Source organism: Falco punctatus, assembly GCF_963210335.1.
Source record: "Falco punctatus genome assembly, chromosome: 2".
NCBI lineage: Eukaryota > Metazoa > Chordata > Aves > Falconiformes > Falconidae > Falco > Falco punctatus.
The window spans coordinates 23,654,089-23,674,630 of NC_137581.1; the positions used below are offsets into that span (position 1 = coordinate 23,654,089).

Here is a 20,542-nt window from a genome sequence, read left to right on the forward strand (position 1 = left end):
ATCTGTAGGTCTTTTTTTCTTCTAGTTGCTCAAGTAATTAAAAAAGAAAAGGATTGCAACTTTGCATCATTGAGACTACTTTATTTTGGGAAGATAAAAGGCACAGTCCCACAGACCTCCTGAAAAATAGATTCTGTGTTGTCATCATTGTAAAGTTCATTGTATTGAAGATCAGTCCTGTAATGGTATCAAAGTAAGTGAAGGGGAAAAAAGGGCAGGTGGGATGGCTGCCCTGCTGCAGGTTAGACCAAAGCTTGGTCATGTCCAACTGTGCATTCTTGCAGTATTAGTCATTATTCTGCTATCCACTGTATCATTACGTATCTATTCAGATTAAGAAAAATATTTTTTAAGTGGTAGAGATGGTTGTAGTATTAATTTTTCTCCTTGCAGATTGAAATGGCCTGCTTTATTTCTTCAGTTCTTTTTTTTCTGCTTATTTTCCTCCCAGAAAAGACTTCCCATTCAGCAACATATAATTACCCTTATAACACAGAATTTGTGATTCCAATATAATTAGAATATTTAAATATTATTATAAATAAATATGTTGTTGAATCAGGTAGAATGAAAGAAGTTCTTAAATAATTTTGTCTAAAACTTTTTACTTGCTCTGCAAAGGTGAATGTGAGCAACTGAGTCTATTCTTGCCTGTATGTCACTGGGAGAGTGATTAACTTGTTGAAGGAGATTTTCTCAAGAATAATACACTGACAGAGATATCATAGATGTGAAATGGAGGGAATTTCTTGTCCTGCTTCTCTGACGTTTTTTGATGAAGAAAGATCTCTGTGTCACATTCACATACGAGGTTCAGCAGGGCTGATATATTAAGGAGCCATTTTTACCTTCAATTTTTTCCCTACAGGTGTTAGCAGAATCCTGGGACTGCTAGGCGTTGCTAAGTACTTTTACAATAAATACTTAGTTTAGTATATAGATAGGACCTGTGTGTTTTGAATGATCTTCTGAGTTGTCGCAAATAAGCTCACTAACAGCGTGGCACTAATTTACCTGCACTAAGTAGACTTCTGGAATGGTTTCTCATTCCTTTTGTGTCCTTTCTTTATGTCATCTAATCATGGCACACTATTAAATGCCCTGGCCAGGACAGACAGACAGCCTAAAACTCAGTAGAGTTAAAAATAAGTAGTGTGTCATGAAGAGCTACCATAACTCACTGGTAAAAGTTAGGTACCATTTCTCTGCCACATCCTTGCTGGCTCTAGCATTATCACTGCTCCTAACCCAGAGGTGCTCTTAACTGCAAAGTGGCTTTGTGTTTTGGGTTTTCCTTGCTCCATTCCTGAATGCTGAGCAAACGAGGACTGCTACAGTTTCTGGGTAATATTTTGGGCAAAATGCACTGTGCTGGAGATACAAATTATCATTTCAGGCTCTCAAGCCTGCACTGTGTCTTGTTCAGCGGTGTTTCCAACCGTGTGTCATGAAATTGTCTTTGGTTCTTCTCCTATGAAGCTGTTGCTATTGGAGTCATGGAATAATTTGGTGAGAAAGGCCTTCTGGAGAATGCTGATTCCAAGCCCTGCTCACAGCTGGACCAGCTTCCCTGTTAGGTCAGGTTGCTCAGGGCCTTTTTGATTCAAATTTTGAAAGGCTCCAAAGATGGAAATTGTATAGCCCCTCTAGGTGACCTCTGTACCAGTGCTTCACCCCTGCAATTATGACTTTTTTTCCCCTTTGTGCTCAGTTAAAATGTTCCGCATTGCAACTTGCTCTTCTTTTTGCTTCTCATCCTTTGGCTGGGCATCTATGAGATAAGTCTTGCTCCGTCTTCTCTATTATTCCCCTTTACAGGTAGTTGAGAACAGCTATTAGACCCCCCCCATGCTGCTGTCTTCCAGGCTGAACCAAGCCAGATCCCTCAGCCTCTCTTCATGCACCGTGTGCTCCAGATCAGTGCTCCATTGTGGTGGTCTTGCTCTGCATCCTCTCCAGTATCAACAAAATGAGGCCCCACACCAGGACGCAGTGCTCCAGATGCCTCATGCATGCCAAGCAGAGGGAAAGATTGCTTCTTGACTTTCTGGCTGCTCTCTTGCTAATGTAGCCCAGGACATGGTTAGCCTTAACTGCTGCAAGGACACACTGCTGACTGATTCAGCTTGTCCCCCACCAGCACTTGTCCTCAAACCAGCGCTCCACCAGCAAAGCTGGAAAGTCTTGAGCAATCCCTTGGGAGACTACATCCTTCTCCCTTTAGTGTGCAGACACAGTAAAACTGGAGAAAGAAGGAAGGGATTTGCCGTACCCCGTTCTTTGAAGCTAATTTCTGTGTTTTGCCTGAAAACCCAACTGATCTTCAGCATATCCTGCAAAGCCTGAACCTCTTCCCAGCCTCAGAAGGAGGGAAGACAATTGTATGGTTGGGCTAAGTAAAGAGTGGGACTACTGTAAGCTGAGACATGCAAGTTGAGAGACACCTCCTTTTCTCCTTGGGCTGAGAGGGTGAGCGCTTGTTAGTTTTCATTCAGTTGATATATCTGATTTGTACAGAAGGTGCCTGATGCACAAATGTGGGTGCTAATCAACAATATAAAAAAATATGAGCATAAAGCTCTTAAATCCTATCCTTCTATTATATATAAATTTGCTGTTGAAAAATACAACAGGGAAAATTCCCAAAATTCACAATATAAGTATTTCTGGTTTTATTTATACATGTAAAGAATGCATGGTAAATAGAAGGGTGATAGAGTGCTAAAGCTGAATCAAATTTCTGTTAATTTATGAAAATGGGGATGCAATCTTTTGACAGACAAATTGCTGCAAATTTTTTTGAGCGATATATACTTTTTTTTTTAAGCAGAACAAATGTAATTAATTGCTTACAGAGCAGTGGTCCCTGTGAAGTACTTGTAGTACACTTGCAGGATCTGTAGCAGCAGGCAGGTAATGCATTAGTTTTGCTTGACCTTTTGAATATTGAGATTTTGAATTCTGCCTTCTGTGCTCTTAAATGAGAGCTGCCTTGCTGGTTCGCCCATGATGAGCCCTCAGCCACCAGACACGTGGTGCATGGCAGGCAGCGTGGCACCTGAACTTCTAGCTTCTTGGTCAGTCAGAGTGGCTTGAATGGAAAATTATATATGTTCCTTCTACCTTTCTAACAGCTGGAGTTACACCTGGAAACGTATTTCATGTACTTTACAGAGCCTGGTAGGAAAGTACAACTGTGAATAAAAACACGTGGAGCTTTATGCCCTTCAGTTTGTTGTTGTAACTGATTAGACCAGGATCTTTTAATTCAGAGCCTAGTCTGGATTTTACCACAGTTTTCATCTTGCTTCTGTTTTTTTAAAACAAATGGACAGTGGTTTTTTCTCCCCTTAGGTACCAAGTCACAAGGAAAAATATTCTGGAAATGTAGATCAAATTACAGAAGATGGCTTTTACTGGAGTTAAAGCAAATGAGCAGAATTTCTGATAATGCTTTACATTTGCTTTGGTTTTTACTGGTTTTACAGGTTTGCCTCTGTATATCTGCAGTAATGTTTTTGAAAGTTTGACAGCATTACAGAAATGGTGGTGGTTCAAACTGCAATGTGCAAACCTAGCAATGTAAAATCAGGGTCCTAAATTCATATTTAGATATTCATTTAAGAACTGACACGTTTACCTGCTGTTGAATTCAGTAGAATTCAGAAAAGCATGTGGAAAGTCAATTTACCCTTGACTACACTTGAAGTTAAACTGAGTTCAGTGCCAGTTGTAACTGCTTTATCAGCAGTGGGTAAATTTGCTGGAGTAGACAAAGCTTCTGAGTTTCTGGGTTTTGCTCAATAGGAAGCAAATTTATGAACTTTTTTTCATGTTTGAGTGTTATAACTAAATATATTTTTTTTCTGTCTCCCAGATGTTTTTTGGAAGGCAGGAAAGATTTAGCTGTCTTAGCAAAAAAAAAAAAGTGATCATTTTGGAAACATTCCACATTCCCCTTTCTGTGTCAAGATTTTGCACTGTACAGAAATAAATTAAGCAGTGTTTTGGGGCCTGGCTAATCCACTGTCCAGCTGTTGCAGATTTTATGAGAAACTGCAGATTATCTTTTTGGATAGAGAGGGACATAGTAAGTTGCTGGCTGGGCTCTGCAGGGTGAAGGTGCTCAGAAAGGATGGGCAGGATCCCTTTGCTGCTCCCTTCGTTATGACAGAGAACAACATGAGTTTATGGTGGGTGCATCTCTCACCTTCACTACTGTCTACTATTGACATTAGTGGCACTGTGCCCAAGGGTGCCAAGTGGTGAAGCAGTGCATGCATGGTGGCCCTGTTAGCATCCAGGGGCAAAAGGAAGAGTGCGGAGGGCTGTCCCTGAGTCCATATGTAACAGGCTGGCTGAGCCATGGCAGCATGGACTTGGTTTGATGTGTCATTTTTCTTCTGTTTGTTTCCACTTGTTTGGGAGGAATCAGTTTTTGCCTTGACTAGACTCACTTCCAAGAAAACTTTTTCGCTGCTTGCTTTCTTGCCATTTTCATTTGCACTGTGGTGCCTTGGAGTAACCGGTGATACATTTCTCTCCTTTGGGCTTTTGGTTCAGGGGTTTATTGTTCTGCTCGTGACTGTGGCACTATAGATCTACACGGGCTGAAGCTCTGGGTGAAGGTCTTGCCTTGCTCGATTTACGAGCTCTCACTACTTAAACAGCCAGGATGCCCTCATCCAATACCATCTCCGTTCACAGTGGCTTTCCCTGAGGTTCTGCTGTTTGTTTTTCTTTGAAATCCTGAGATTTTCTTTGAAAACTGAGTAGCGTTGTGCCTTAGAAAGTATGAGCTGTTCCTATACCTTTAACCAGGTGTACTTCTCTGGAATTAAAATAAAACCAGACATTTATTCAAGATAAGTTGCTGTGTTTATCAAATCAGCTTCCTGGTTGCCATTGCTAAGACAATCAGAGACTTCTGTCTTTTGAGGGGGGATCCAATTAATAGGATTGCTTATATCAGAGTATGTTCTTATCCAACAGTGAACATTTGAAAGCAAATAGAAATGTTAAAAAAGGAGTCTTAAAAAACAACTATTAAGGCTTATGCCTTGTGGAGACTTGATTGATGTTAATAATTAAAATAATTTGTCAGTTTTGATAATGAGAATCTTTAATCCCAAATCCTGTACTCCTTTGAAATAGCAGTCAGCAGGATCCTTTCCACATAGCATGCTTTGGGAATTCAGCCCTCACAGGTAATAAATTATTAGGGTATCTCTTCAGATTTGTATTACAAAAGGCAGTTTTGACCAAAAAATAAACAAAACAAACCCCATATATTTACAAGTTTCTTATGAAAAGGAAATAATTTATACACATTCTCTGGGAAGGTTTTTGATGTTTGCCTTGAAGATGTACTGATCCCTACAGTGTAACTGGAGGTAAATTAAGGAGCTGTACAAAGATTTCTGCTCTTTGCATTGCCACTGCCATGGCAGGAAAAGTTGTGGGTCTGTTCCCTAGGGAGACCAAGTGGCCACAGGTTTCTTTAGCCAACAGCAGTTGCCTGTGGTCATGGCTGTTTCCCATCTACAGTAGGGCCTGTGAGATAAAACCCTCCAGTGCTGAAAAGGGGTATTCAGCCAAAGGAAAAACAGTGCAAGCCCTTTGCTCTCCCTGCTGTGTTTATGTCCTCCAGTTGCCATACATCGGCAATTAAGGATATATAAAAATATTTTTTAAACGGAGCATCTTTTCAATTTTTTAATTTTATTCAGAAAGGAAAGTTGCACTTGCAAGCCACTTGTATATTTGATGCTGTCAGGAACTACAGTGAGTTCTAGGACTGAGGTCTCATGCTGGCACCTGATTTTTCAGTCCTATTGCTTCAGATCATGGAGAGAGATGCTACCACCTCCCCTCCCTTGGGGAAATCAGGGTACAGCCTTGCTTTAGCATCTTCACCTTTGGCTGTTTTTTTGGGAATGATGCACTTGGCTGTGGTTTTCAGCAAACAGGGAACTGTGCTGGTTCCCAGGGATCTCTCAGGGGTGTTGTATAAGGAAATTACATTACTGCAAGCTTGACCCTAAAACCCCTGGGGAATGAGAGTGAAGACAGCAAGTGAACAGGACATAGAGGATAAGGCTGAACTCTTGATTTGGGCACTTTCTGGTTGATTCTGGTGGTGGGCAGGACCTGGGCTGAATCCTTCTCAGCAGTCGTCCTCTGGCTACATCACCATCTCATTCATCATGGGCTCAGTTTCCAGGAGCTCAGGAGCTTGGCCAGTGGCCATGCAGGTATGTGACCATACCTAACACATTTGGTGTGTGTGATACCCTTCATGTGACATGGCAACTGGAAGTAAAGGGGAACTACTGGCCCAAGATAAAAACGTGGAAATGTCTCCTCACAGGCCTAGCTGAAAGCAAGAACCAGAGTCCTCCACTGGGCTTGTTATCATCCTGCTATTTAGGAAAACAAAATACTAATTTGGGTAGAGAAATAAACCTTTCTGTGTTACCTGACTTGCCATTTAAAAAACTTTAAAAAATGTCAACACAAAGGAAATTTGATCTTGAAATATTACTTGGAACTGTAAAATGAAAAAAGCTTGATTTAGAAAATCTTTGAGCTAAATGTGGCAAATGTTTAAAATCTGGTTTGTTCATAATCATTTTGAATTCGATAAACCAGTATAAGTTCATTAATAATTTGTATAAAATAAAACCTGTTTTGTTGGTCAATAACAGATAAAGTAGAACTGAAAATCTTTGCTTTGGTATATGAAACCGTTCTCTATTTTATATCCTTTTTTTATAATTATATTTATATAGATAAAAAATAGGTAATCATATAACTAGTGAAAAGATTATAATTTATTTATTGTGAAGACATTAAAACCACTAAAACACTTAAATTCTGGAAATGCTACTGGGTCACGCTTTGCAAAATCCTCTGATATTTTCAGATCGTTTCAGTTTCACAAGTGAATAAGAACTGCTTTCCTATCATTTTCCAGTGTGTAAAAATTTAACATTTGCTCCACCATTTCTCTTATCTGCCTATGTCTTAATTGCTCATCAGGCAGAAAGTTGTCAATCTGAAGTGCTGTCCTCTTCGTGATCTATAGCAACGTTTCCATAGGATCTGCCAATTATGAGATTATGCTGTAATTTCCCCAGACAGCTGGGTCTGCTTTGTTATGAATAGAAGCCATTGGGGAGTGTATCCAAATCTTAGCTCTCAGCCTTCCAAATCACATTAACAAAATTATCACATGCCTGGGTGAGCGCTTCTTCACTGCTTTTAATTAATTCCGATTGTATGTTACCCACTCCAAGAGGTTTATTGGCTTTTTTCTTTTTTTTTTTTTTTTTAATGTCCTAGTATCAGCTTTCAACTTCCATCACCGCTGGAAGTTGTTCTGTGTAATGATTTGGGCTTCTCAAGAAGATATTCCCGCCTCCTTCCCTTCCAGCACTGTGTTTGTTTCAGCCGTGGGAGTCTGTTCTTGGCAGCGTGCAGCCCTGGCATCACATGCAGCAGTATCTCCTCTCGCAGAGAAAGCCTCGGTGAGGCGGTGGCTGGGTTGCCAGCTCTCCCCAGCAGTATTTCTTGGGGCACCTGTGCATGTCAGGATGCTGCTGTCCATGCCAGTTTTCTGTAGTAACTGTAAAACCAGCATCTGTTTCCCACCTCATACAAATATATTCCTCATGTACTTTCATCTGTCTTCCTCCATCGCTGCGTTGGGCAGACAATAGGAGTGTCTTCCCTGTGGGCCAGCATTTCGTTCTTTGGGTCTGTTTCGGCAGAGGTCTATCTGTGCGTGCTGTAACGCCAAGATGCTCGTTCTGTTCAGATCTGTGCTGCTTGTGCAGAGGGGAGCAGAGCTGGAGCTTGTGCTCAGCCCTTGTCCTGCATGCTGCAGCGGTTTGTCATCTTGGAGCTTGTGACCGGCGTTGCCTCTGAAGGAAATGGCCGGAGGCTTCTCACTTCAGGCTTTCAACTGAGTTGTGATCAAGCAGTTGTAGTTACTTTCTGCGAGGATAAACATGTTGTCACACTTCATGACTCCTTTCTCAGTCATGACGAAGTGGGCTGGTGTGCAGGGCCCACATGCAGCTGAAGGCCTGTGTGATCCTCATCCCCGCGCAGCACCCCCCACTACCCGCTGGGCTGAGAGCATTCCCGTGGCTGACCATTTGCAGGCTACTGGCTCTGCCCCAGCCATTTACAAACCCATTGCTTAATAAGGTACTCAGGTGCTTCTCATACACTGTGTACAGAAAGGGCAATCAGCCTGGGCCATGCACAGAATTACTAGTACAACCAGATGTTTTTAATGTATCTTGTTGTAAATACTCTGGGTTTAGACTATATGTACTAGGATGGGTAAGCAGCTGTGACAGCCTGCGTTAGGAAATACTTATACAAGAGCCAAACTTCTCAACACATTTCAGATTTTATTTCTTTATTTCCAGTTTTATTTTTCCTTGTGCTTTGATAATTCCTTTCCATATCTCATAATTATTACTGTTCTATTTTTGTGGTGGATTAAAACCAAAACAGATAGCCAATAACGTGGTAATGCTTTACCATTTTTCTTTTATTCGCTGCCTACTGAGGATAGCGATATTTCTGCACTGCTTGTTTAAAAAAAAAAAAAGCTGCTGTTACTATTTAGAAGCAGGCTGCTGCTTTCTTTTTTTAGCTGGTTACGTTTTACAAACTTGAGCTTTGCTGATACAGTCCATGCTGTGTGTCATGGCACAGAAATCATCCAGCTCAGCTTCACCTTCTCCCTGCTGTCTCCAGAGGGTAGGATGGGACCTGCTGGCCAAATGCAGCTTAGGATGGAGCAAAGTGTAGTGGAGGAACTGCAGAAGCAGACAGGAAGAAACTGTTTTAGACTTCTTTCCTAGATCATCATTAAATGGGCTCAGGTTTAGAACAGAGGCTCTTAAGAGAGAAACATCTCAGAAGGAAACTGATACTGCTGAAGTTAAACAAAAGTATTTAGTTATGTTTCTGGCTCCTTGAAATTTTCTTCTCCCTGCGGGATTCATAGCTAACTGTAGTCTGGTGGGTATCATTTTATTTTACTGTCTAGCACATTCACATCACTTTGTAAAGTTTTTTTTTCCACAAATACAGTTATCGCATTCTGCCAAGATGTTGTGGGATGGAGAGCTATGATTTCATTTTCCACTCTCAGCAATTCAGAGGGGATATTTTTTACACTATACAGTATCAAGAATTGTTTACCCATATCAAGAGTTGCATATACCAAGTTCAGTCTTTAAGACTTGCAGTTGTGTTTCTTGTCCAGGGTCCCCAGTGAGATGCTGCCAAGTGATGAGGTGTTGTCATTGCTGGGATCAAGTCTTCTCTTACCCGCTGTTCCTGAGCTAAAGAGGGTATCTGAAGAGTTAGGAGGTTCACATCCCGGTCATCTCAGAGCATTCCTGCACAGCAGGGAGTGACTTTAGATGTGTGTGTGCCAGCCAACATCAGTCAGGAGAGGTGAGTAATAAAAAAACATAGGAGAAGCCAGCAGAACCCAGGCACAGCTGAGTCTTTTCATCTCACTGACTCCAAAGAGCATAGTGAAGTTGAGCCTAGACAGTACAACATAAAATCAACTATCCTGCAGAAAATCCAAGCCAAAGCTTCTTAAATAGAAGATGTTTATATGAGAATGATCAAATCTTCTAAGGTCCCAGGTGTAACAAAAAGGCATACATCTTATTCCCAAATGTGTCTATCACAGTATGTATTATCTTAATTGAGCCAAAACCAAAATCTTGTATTCCTTCACAGGGAAAAGTGGATTAATAAAGTATTGATTGGAATAGATGCTTGATTACGTTTTTGTATTAATTTAGCAGGAGTCCTGTGCTATCAGTATGTTCTATAGCAGAACGAAGTCTTGTGTTATTTTCAAACATAGAATCATTATTCTGTATTCATTGTAATGGCAACTTTAAAACAGATTACAAAATTAAACAGGCAATATTTTGCAGAAGAAAATATTTTGGGTAATTGTATGGATGTAATTATAAGGATGTAATGGGTTCTTCAGGTCTGTGACATCCTTTATCTGAGGCTCGATGTCACCAGAAGAGATGAACTTGGAAGGCTGGGTGCATAGGGTCCATTCTGAAAGGTGTTAGCACGAGATGAACCACCTTTCCAAAGTGCCTGTCCCTTCTCACTGACTCTGGAGGAAGCACAGGAGCAATGCTAACACTGTCTGAGATTAATCTCTGCCTAGACAGTATTTTATTGTCCCTTCTCTTAAAAGCAACATAATTGCACATACGTTTGAACTCTGTGTCTCTGGCCAGCATTGGCTGCTTTAAGAGCTTAATTTCAGCTGGTGGTGTACTGAGGTTGTGTAGTGCACTGTGTTTGAGAGGGGACAGATCTTTCTGACCCTCATGTCTATCAGTTTGTACAAGCAATATTAAACCAAATTATTTGGTCTGGTGTCTGAAGCATACTAGCATGGCTTGTGTTACACAAGGTGTGTGAAGGTGCTTTCAATTAATACAGGTATTTCCACAATATATTTTTTCCAAAACAATCTTCATTTGCATTGCTACTAATCATATTGGGGACAGTGTAAACAAGAGGAACCAACAACCTCTTAGCATTATGTTTATAGTTTTAAATGTCTTAGTTATCTTTGTTCTAAACCCATGTAAGAGATTTAGAGAAGAAAATAAATGGCAAATTAATGTATTGCTCTACTTGTACATTTGAATGCATCATCCATATATGGTACTTAGGGTTTAATATACCTCGCAGTTATTATTTACCAATTTATTTATACATACTGCTGTAGGACATGGAGGTCCAGTGTCTCTGGAAAGGCAGGGAAGGAGCAACTGGTGGAGTGGAGGAGCTGTGAATAGAGTGAAACTAGGCCTGGGAAAAAGGAGTAGGTGATTTCCTCACAGGAAGGTATTTTAGCTCTTTTGTTCCTCACCATTCGACTCTATTTTAATTGGGAATAAATTATTTTTTCTCAAGGGAAGTCTGGTTTGCCTGTGATGGTACTTGGTAAATGATCTTCATGTCTTTATCTCTACCCATGAGCTTTTTCATCTTGTTTTCTCCCCCTGTCCTGTTGAGAAGGGAGAATGAGAATATGGCTGGGTAGGCATCTGGTAGCCAGCCATAGTCAACTCGCCACAATCTGTTAAAGTTTTGGGCCATCGGGTGACACTTTTGGTGAGAGAGTACAAATGGTGCAAGAAAGATGAGTTTCCTCCATCTTTTTCTCAATTCCCCAAAGTTTTGCTCACTGTTCAATTCAATTCATAGAATTATAGAATGGGTTTGTTTTAGAAGGGGCCTTTAAAGGTCACCTAGTTCAGCATCCCTGCCATGGGCAGGGACATCATGCACTAGATCAGGTTGCTCAGAGCCTCATCCAATGTGGCCTTGAGCACTTCTAGAGAGGAACATCCACAACTGCTCTGGCCAACCTGTTCTAGTGTCTCAGTCATCACCCTCATAGTAAAGAATTTCTTCCTTATGTCTGTTCTAAACCTACCTGCTTTTCTTTTAAAACTGTTGCCCCTTGTCCTATCACTATAGACCCTGGTAAAAACTCTTTGTCCAGCTTTCTTGTAAGCTGCCTTTAAGTATTGAAAGGTTGCAATAGGTCCCCCAGGGCCTTTTTCTTCAGGCTGAACAATCCCAACTCTCTCAGCCTGCCTCCACGGGAGAGGTGTTTCAGCCCTCTGATGATTTCTGTGGCCCTCACTTTTGAAACCACAGAGCGATGCCATTTGCCAACTGAGGGAGAAACACAAGTTGACTGAACTCAGCTCCCTCTGGAGCCCATCAATGCCCCTTTCTAGCTAACCAAACAGATAACAACAGACATGGTTTGCCCAGTGAAGAGCATTTAGAGTTCAGCTTTCAGGATGAGTATGTAAACTCTGGTATTATCATTTTTTTCAGAAAAAAATGAACAAGAAATGAACCGGAAACTCCATAATACATGTATTTCATTTAATAAGTATTCAATTCTTTTTTCTCTGGGAATAAGGACAGATCACAGAAGCAGTTTAAAAGTCTTGCTTTACAATGCTTTGTGAATGAGATCTATAATAACACAATTCTGTGGTGGTGAAGTAAAATTCTTAATACTGTGTTCTGTTTCATGAATTAATTTAATTAGTTATTATTTGCTGAAGAGCTGAAACTATGCCAGAAGCCTGAATCCAGGCTCAACCAACATGTGTGTGCACCGTATAAAGAAACTGGATTGAGCTTAGAGCCAGATGTTGTGGTCAGGACTGAACTGAACTGAACTGAATACGAAGGCTGGGAGGACCTGCTCATAGTGAGGGTTAGAAACACAGGCCCAGACTTGCACCCAGATGCTGTAGACAGAGCCGCGGACTTAATCAGCACTTCTGATTACTGCCTCTGTGAGCCCCTGATTAGAAACCCAGCACAGCTTGTAGCATTGCAGGTGTTTTAATTCTATCTTCTAGATACTTTGGAGCATGTTCCAATTTCTAGTTCCCGTATTTCTTTATGATGAAAGGTATGAACATACAGGGTACAAAAAATGTCTCAGAGACTGAATTTAGGCATGGTATAGACAGAAATTTCCCCTTGATCTTGTTGGAGGTGATAGAGGACAAAATCTGGGCTCCCAAAGCCCCAGGGTGGAGAAGCCAAAAGGAGTTGCACTGTATTGGGACTGGTGTATAATCCTCCATATTTGAACATACACGTGTGCAGATGCCTCAGAAAAACACTGCTTTTATATGCAGGCTTACAGCCATAGTTTTTGCTTTCTTGGCATCTATAGATCTGGCTAAGAAGTATCAACAGGAATGGAGTGTCAGCACAAGTACAGCAGTAATTCATACAAGGCAAGGAGAGAAACCCATACACATCCTCTAATGGAGCTGGAATTTTATTACTTACAGCTTGTCTACACAGTGGTGCTTTAAATGCATCAGTAGCCACTCTTGGTGTAATAAAGACATTGTTGTAGCAATATGAAAGTGCTTAGACCCTCGATGTTGGGACCCAACCTCTCCTAGCTATTTATACTTACTTTGATTTGTAAATCTGTGTGGCTTAAAAACAGTAGTAACCACTCTTCTAACCAGGGCAGTTTTAATTGTGTAATTTCTCAAGTCAGAGATCTGTGCTATGCGAAGAATCTGTCCTGGGAACACAGCTGTGATTGAAACAGCATCTAAAGTGTTTGAAAATGCTCTATCCTGGGGATGTACCTGAGAGTGCTGTTGATTTTAGCTTTGGTTTAGTTATCATGATTCCTGACATCGGTGTAATGTCTGTGTTCTGTTTTGTTTTTTTTTTTTTTCTTGTAGGTTGGCTGGATTAACTGGGTTTTATTCAGAGGGAACTTAACAGATCTGTCTTGCTTTTGTTGAACCTCTCTACTGCACCTCACAAAGATTTCCTATGTCCAGAGGCTGCACAAAAGACAACTGAGCAGCACAAAAATGTGACTCTGACAAGAGATTCCAAGCTTTCTGACAAGGAATTTTCTACTGATGACTTTATAATTTAAATATATAACTGAAGCATGCATAATAGTTAACCTGACAAGGAAAAAAAAAGCTTTCTCGTTAATTAGGACTGTCAAAAAGGCAGTCACCTGAAGCTTCAAAATGAGTGCTCCGTTAATCCCAAGCAAGTCATGTTATGCCCAGCTTCAGGACAACCGCAGTGAAATAAAAAATAATAATGAAAGCATAGTGAGTGTGGGGGATACCAATGCCAACCAAATTGTGACAAAAACTAGGACCACTGAAGGGGATGTTAGGAAACGTGGTTTGACAGATGAAAGTGGGAATATACACTGTGGAGGATCAGAGAAAGTTGCTCATCTGAATACAGAGCAGAATAAACTCTTGACCTTCAAAGACTCTCAGACCTGTCACACCAGTGTACAGGAAAGTAAGCTGCCCTCCACCACAAGCAGGGAGATGGGGAAAGATTCTAGGACCTGCGAAGCTAAGGATATATCAAGGTATATCAGGATTAGCCGTGGACAAAGTCTGTCCAATTTAAAAAGTAGCACAAACGATGCCAACCTGGAGGTTATTTCCAAAGGTGATGTTGACTTAACCCCGAACTTTTGTAAGGGTAAAATGTCCAGGACTGTGGAGGTGGAGAGAATAAAAAGGCTTTCTTTGGGAAGACCAAGTAAATTCTCTCCTCAGTCTGAAACATTTGCAAAAGACTGCATTGGCCGTGTGTCATGTAAACGTCTGCTTTCTGCATCATTGGACTCCATTGACAGATCGCACCGTTTGATAGGAAATACAGAGAAATCACAAAAAACATCCACAGACCATTTTCTTGGGATGGTGTTTCATCCACTTGACAATACCTCAGAGGAAAATACTGTACTTTATTCAAAACCATCTACCTCAGGGAATAAGAAAATAAGTAAACCAGAAGATGTACCAAATGTTAACGTTGAAAGCACACTGCATACTTCTCATTCTCAACTTTCAACTGTTAAGCCCAATGAGATTGCGAGTAAATCAGAAGCACAATTAGGTCAGGGTGATAAAAGTAAAAAAACGGAGCTTAAGACTGCACTGTCTCTACAATCTAAAAATACTTGTCAACAAAAGATTGAGAGAATTATGCTGGAAGAGTTCCTGGGATGTCAAAAAGATGAAAATACAGCAGTGCAGGAACAGAAAGGCTCTGGGTCTGATGCATCAAAATTTCAAGCATCCCATTTTCAAGACACCTGTAATAAAGCAGAGGATCCATTGTCAAGCCAGGTGGTAACCTATCCTGATGAAAAATTGCTGAGTGATAATGTCACCATTGGTGAGGAAGGGAGAGGAAACAATGACAGTGACAACAAGGCAACTGACCAGGTTGGTGAGGAATATTTTACTGACGAAGAAGTGGAAACATCATTCCCACTCTCCTGCAGTAGTAAATCCAGTGGCAAAGTGACACCTAGAAAAAACAAAAATTTACATGAAGTTGATGCAGGTTGTACAGAAACAGTTGGTGAACAGATATCTCTTATACAGAATATTAATCTACCTGACAGCAAACCCTTGAAAGTTAATGAGGATAAACTGACATTAGTCAAAGGAAGCACTGAGGATGTTGCTGTATCTGTTTCTGATGTCTCAGATCAACACGGAGCATGCAGTGCAGAAACAGCGTCAAACCAACAACCCGACAACCACGACAGTGATGCAGGAGCCTCGAGCTTTTCAGTTCCAAGTAAAAAGACAGCTAACGCACAGAAACATCCTCCAGAGGAAGCACCGGAGAGCTGTAACATTTCAGCAAAGGCTGATGCCTTTTTATGTGTCCAAACTCCTGTGCGCCCAGTGGCAACACAGGAAGTTAATAGTCAGCCCACGCTATCAAACAGTAATTTGAAGGACCTTTATGCACTTCATGTTGACAAACTGTCACCCTCCTCAGTCCTACCTCCCATTGACAGTACGCAGTTGTTAAACATATCCTCTAAAGTGCCTATCAAGACTGCTTGCAGCAGTGCCATCCCAAAACCTATCTTGGTCCACTCCAAGGGCTCCCTTGCAGAGAAGGCAGATGTGGACAGTGACTGCAGTGAAAAGCTGGAAGAAAGTGTGGAGGTGAAACCTGCCATACCCAGGCCCAAACCTGTGAGACCTAAAATCATCACATACATTAGGAGAAATCCTCGTTCGATAGAGCAGCTTGACCCTTTGTTTGCGCCAGCAGGGATGCCCTTTGGTAGCCCCACGTGTGGCATGCCCATCTCTACGGAGCAGAAGGCATCCAATGGAGGGGAGTCGAAGCCCACCAGCATCCTATACGAGAAATTTAAACCTGACCTCCAGAAGCCAAGACTTTTCAGTTCTGGACTGGTGGTGTCAGGAATTAGGCCCCCGGGCCATCACTTCGGTTCAATGAGCGAGAAGTTTCTGCAGGAGGTAAGGAGGCAGCTTTGACAATCTCTTTTGTATGCCAGGTGGTGATCGTTTTCTTACTTGCTGCTGCCAGAAGTTAGTTCTCAAACCTCAAATAAGAAAAAAGTCTTAAATCAAGGTAATGTCTGATCATTAGAACTGAATAAACTTACCTGTTTCTGGCACTGACGCTGTTGCGATGTCTGATCTGTGACTGGAAGTTGTCACTGTGTTCCTTCAGTGTTTTCCAGGAAACCAGTCCCCTGCTAGTAATATAAATATGGGTGTTTAGAAAGGAAAAAAACATACTGTTTGAATTTATTCATAAGTGGAATGTCTTTTTTGCCCCCAAAGAACAGCTTTGGGAAATAAATGTAATCTGCCCACAGAGACTTTTCCTCCATAACGGGAAAGTTGGCAGTTTTTTGCAGACAGAGCACTAGAGGTCTAAACTAATTCCCTTCTGTTTAGCTGTACTGAAGCCCAGGGGCTATCAGAGCTGGTTTCTTTTAACTCGTTTTAATGTTGTATGTTATATTTACTTGCACCTCAGATAAGAAATCTTTCCCCAGAAAACCTTCCCAAGCAGCTAAAAGGTGATGGAAGTCCTTCTGGTCTGTTATAGCTACTGATATCTCATTGTGTTTCTGTTTTGATAAGTCAGGCAGGAGTCCTGGTTCCCTGAAATCCATGCTGGGAGGTGAGGGCTATGGAGGAAGGCTGACCTTGCTTGGAAGGTGGAGAAAGGACAGGAAAGAGGGAGCTACATTTGGGTCTGTGATGTGCCTTTGCCCTGTGCTGCTGGGGACCTGTGGTAGCTCAACAATCAAGCTTTTGATATAAATACTGATGATAAGACAAGTGGTTTTAATTTGAACCAGTCTTTAAGAAAGAAAAATTACTATGTTTTTTTGCTGCGTGTCTCATGGTGTTAACTGAGGCTGTATTAATGCCTGCCTCATTCTACATACAGTGTTTATCCAAAGAACAACATTGAAATAACAAATTTGGTGACAGTGTTGACAATCAAAAGCTGGCAAATAACCATATTAAAGATATTGTGTGTGAGTGTTGGTTAGCCCTAATGCCGTATTAACAGGCAACCTACTGAAGTGATCATGGATTATAGTTTTTCATAGAGCACCATCTCATCCCAAAACAGAAAGGACAGTGCTCACTGGCCTTCCCTTCGGTTTCCAACTCTGTCCTTTATATTTTGCATCCAGAGGAGGAATTATTAGTCATTGTGAGCTTATCTGTGCTAGCCATCATTAGTGTATCTTCACAATTGCCTGGTAAGTTTAGGGAAAATTGCTATGTTATTACCATTTAATATATAGCAATGGAAATTAAAGCCACAGTAACCCAGATTGTGCAGCTGTTTGGCTGTTTATAGGGTGACATGATCCTCTGAAGACTATAGGTATCTATGGCACGTACAGTTGGGGTTCAGATAATCAGGCAGGATCAGCAGACACGTCTGGGAGCAAAGGGTCAATTTCTGTGCACCACCGAGGACTGTTCTTAACATGAGAAGGACTCAAGTTGTGGCAAGTCTGCAGCATGATCTGCTCTAGACTAGAATTAGAAGGGTATTTCAAAGTGGGAAGCAAGTTGCTTCTTCAAAGAAGCTGGATTGCCTGGAGGAAAGGCTGGGAAGGAAAAGTCAATCAAACTGCAGTTTGTGTTATTTGTTCTCTTGTGCTGCCACCCTAGAAGATGCAAAGGGGACTGATTTGTCTCCAGTATGGATCAAGAGAAAGGGAAATGATTTTGATCCATGGAAGTGGACAGATGCTTAGAAGAGCAACTGTGCACAGTACAGGTTCATGGCAGATGGCTGATGTGTAATCAGAAAGAAACCAATTAGGATGAATTGAGATAGATCAAAATCACCCTGGTGAAGGAACAGAGTTGAAGGCTCAGAGGTTTTGGAGACAAAGAGATGCTGGGGCAGGATGGCTACTGTCTTTGTGAGAGAAAAAAATCTCAGATGGCCCTATTTCACACATCCAGTTGGGCTTTGGAGAGCTTTGGTTAGTATTCTATAGCTCTTTGCATAGCTGTAATAGGGAGTGTTAATAGCTGCTATCAGTCAGACCTGTAATCTCTAAGCCCCCTTCAGCTAGCTAAATGGTAGGAACAATTAAATACACCTCTGGATGCCATGAGCTAGAAAAAATAGGAAGGTGCTGTTTTGGACAGGAGACTCCAAGGCAAGTCCTGGAGAACTCTATGAGGACGCCTTGAGGGCTACCTCCATGCAGTGGGGAGCCTGCAGGGTTCCCTGAGCTGCCTGTGCCCGTGTAGAGCAGCTCAGACAAATATCCTATCTCAGGCATGAAGGCAGTCCAGCAGTGCTTAGAGACTGGATCCGTAATGGAATGGAGTTAAACGGGCAGCCTTGCCTGTGGCATTGACAGCTCCTTGGATGCTTTTATTTGGAACCTGGCATGGCGTGGTGGTAGATCTTTCATGTCTTAAACCAAAAAAAAAAAAAGAAGGTAGAAAACCACTCAAAGTGAAGTGCTTAAAAACCCCCAGTCGTTGTCCAGGGAAGATAGCTGATATCCACATGCTTCATCACATTGTGGGCTTCCCATCTCAGCCTGGACCTCAGCCTCTTCTAGTCAGCACCAGTGGGAATTTCTGGCCACTTTGTGTTCCCAGTTAAGTCTGTGGAAAGTAACAACAGAGCAGACTGTGTGACCCCAAGGCTGTAGCTGTGCTAGTGAATGGAAGAGCGGGAGGGCACGGCCTCCAAGGCTTGCACAAGGTTGCCTGTACTGCTGGACTGGGAGCACACTCCCCAGCTCAGTGTTCATCTCGGCTAGCGTGTGCTTACCCAGAGGCTGTTCCCAAGGACCAGCATGGTTATGACCAGCCTGGTCTGTAAGGTGAGGGTTTACCCGTATGGATATGGTCTGTGCCTTGTCAGAGAGTGACCGCTGACTCATTTTATTCACTATTTATGGCTGCTGCCAAGAGCCCTGGTTCTGGTGGGAGTCTGTAAGGAGGTCTGCTGATCACCATTCTCCTGCCTGCATCCCCAAGGCTGCACCTGTCCTGTTCAACCACCACCTTGGGTCTGTTCCCCAGCATAGACATCTTTCTGCTCTAGAAAGCATGGACCAAAGCCTGTTGAAATGAAAGACTTGTAGGGGAAAAAGGGTTAGGGGGAGTTGTTTTATACGTAGTCAAACCAGCGATTTCCCTGCCCTAATCTCATTGTCTGAGCTGCTTGAACCAATGTCACCAACTCTTTCCCAAATAGTTGCCTGAAGCAGACATTTGACAAGAGAATTCTTGCTTGAGGTGTTAATGTTTGACAATGGTACAAACACCTGAAGGAAAGTGTTGGACATCTTTACCTGCTGGCCATGCTGCCAGCTCTGCTCAGGATTACCCAGCCTGGAAATTTCTGTATCCTCCAAGTATTTGCTGCAGACTTTCCATCTCTTCCTAACAAATCATTAAATGGGATGGGTGGGGAATGAGCAGACAGCTACACAGTAAAACTCTAAGCTGAGCTTCTTTTTATTTGACAGGGTGCAACAGATCTTTTCTTTAAAAGTCCCTTGTACAAAAATCTACAGGATGCTAACAGGTTTCACATTAATCCATATATTTCTAAAATGGCCTTATAATTAGTAGTTGCGTACAATTCTGTTGAGACCAGTTGAATTTTACACTTCATGAATTCACCATTAAATACAAAAGAAAAATTAATGTGTCTTCATAGTAAGTTTATGTCCCCCAAAACTGGGCTCTTTGAAAAAAAGCATCTGTTTCTTCAAAGATATTTGTGTAAATTACAGTTGGAATCAATGATCCTAAGGGTCTTTTTCAGCCTAAATGATTCTATTCTAAATCCTTCTTGCTTCTCTCAGCTTGAGAAGAGGTTTTATGCTTATGATTGATTGATTTCAGTGTGCATGTTTATGGCCCTTCTGTGTTACTTCTAGCGTACTGTCAATAATAAAAAAATATTAGGTGACTGAAGGTTTGGCTAAGATGACCCAGTTTATAAAAAATGCATGGCTTCTTTATTTAAATGCTTTCTTTATTCCTTATACTGAAGTACTTGGCATTGGTATGTTCACCTGAAGTTAAATATGAGATGATCAGAAGGGTATAGCGGAATTCTGATTGAAAAAAAATCATCAGGGAGAGAAAAGATAAGTGAGTCTTATCCAGGAGAACGATCTCATATCCAGAAGCTGAAAATAAGAAGCTGAGCATCTCCTGCAGTTCAAGCCTAGAGAATCATCTATACAGTAAAAAACTGCATCCTAACTTGTAGAAATAGGTCATAGGACTATAATAAAAAAGGAAGTGGGAAGATCTAATGGCAGGAAATAGGACTGCAAACAAAGGAAAAAACACAGAGCAAAAATGTAAAGATCCCTGTTTTTTGCATCTGCCCTCCTAGTTCCTGTGCAGAGGCCTCAAAGATGTTATATTTAATAGTTAAGGCCAATCTTGTATCTTTTAACATATTAAAGATTTGCGACATTAGGATTAAAGCTCTCGAAGCAGCTAGGATCAAAGCTTTTATAGCCAATGTTGAAGTGCATATTCTAAATGCTTATAATTGCTAAATAGAAATTGATTTGGCATATTATATGCATCATAACTTACAG

The 20,542-nt window shown here is 41.4% G+C and overlaps 1 protein-coding gene across 1 annotated transcript in view; it reads left to right on the top strand.

Annotated features, from left to right (window-relative positions):
• Window positions 1-20,542, top strand: part of MTUS2 (microtubule associated scaffold protein 2) — a 323,407-nt gene that overhangs the window by 105,103 nt on the left and 197,762 nt on the right. Inside the window, exons 3-4 of the mRNA XM_080376378.1 lie at window positions 9,290-9,483; window positions 13,329-15,923. Coding sequence (XP_080232504.1) covers window positions 13,632-15,923 — 2,292 coding nt within the window. The 5' untranslated portion in view covers window positions 9,290-9,483; window positions 13,329-13,631. The remainder of the gene's footprint in view (window positions 1-9,289; window positions 9,484-13,328; window positions 15,924-20,542) is intronic.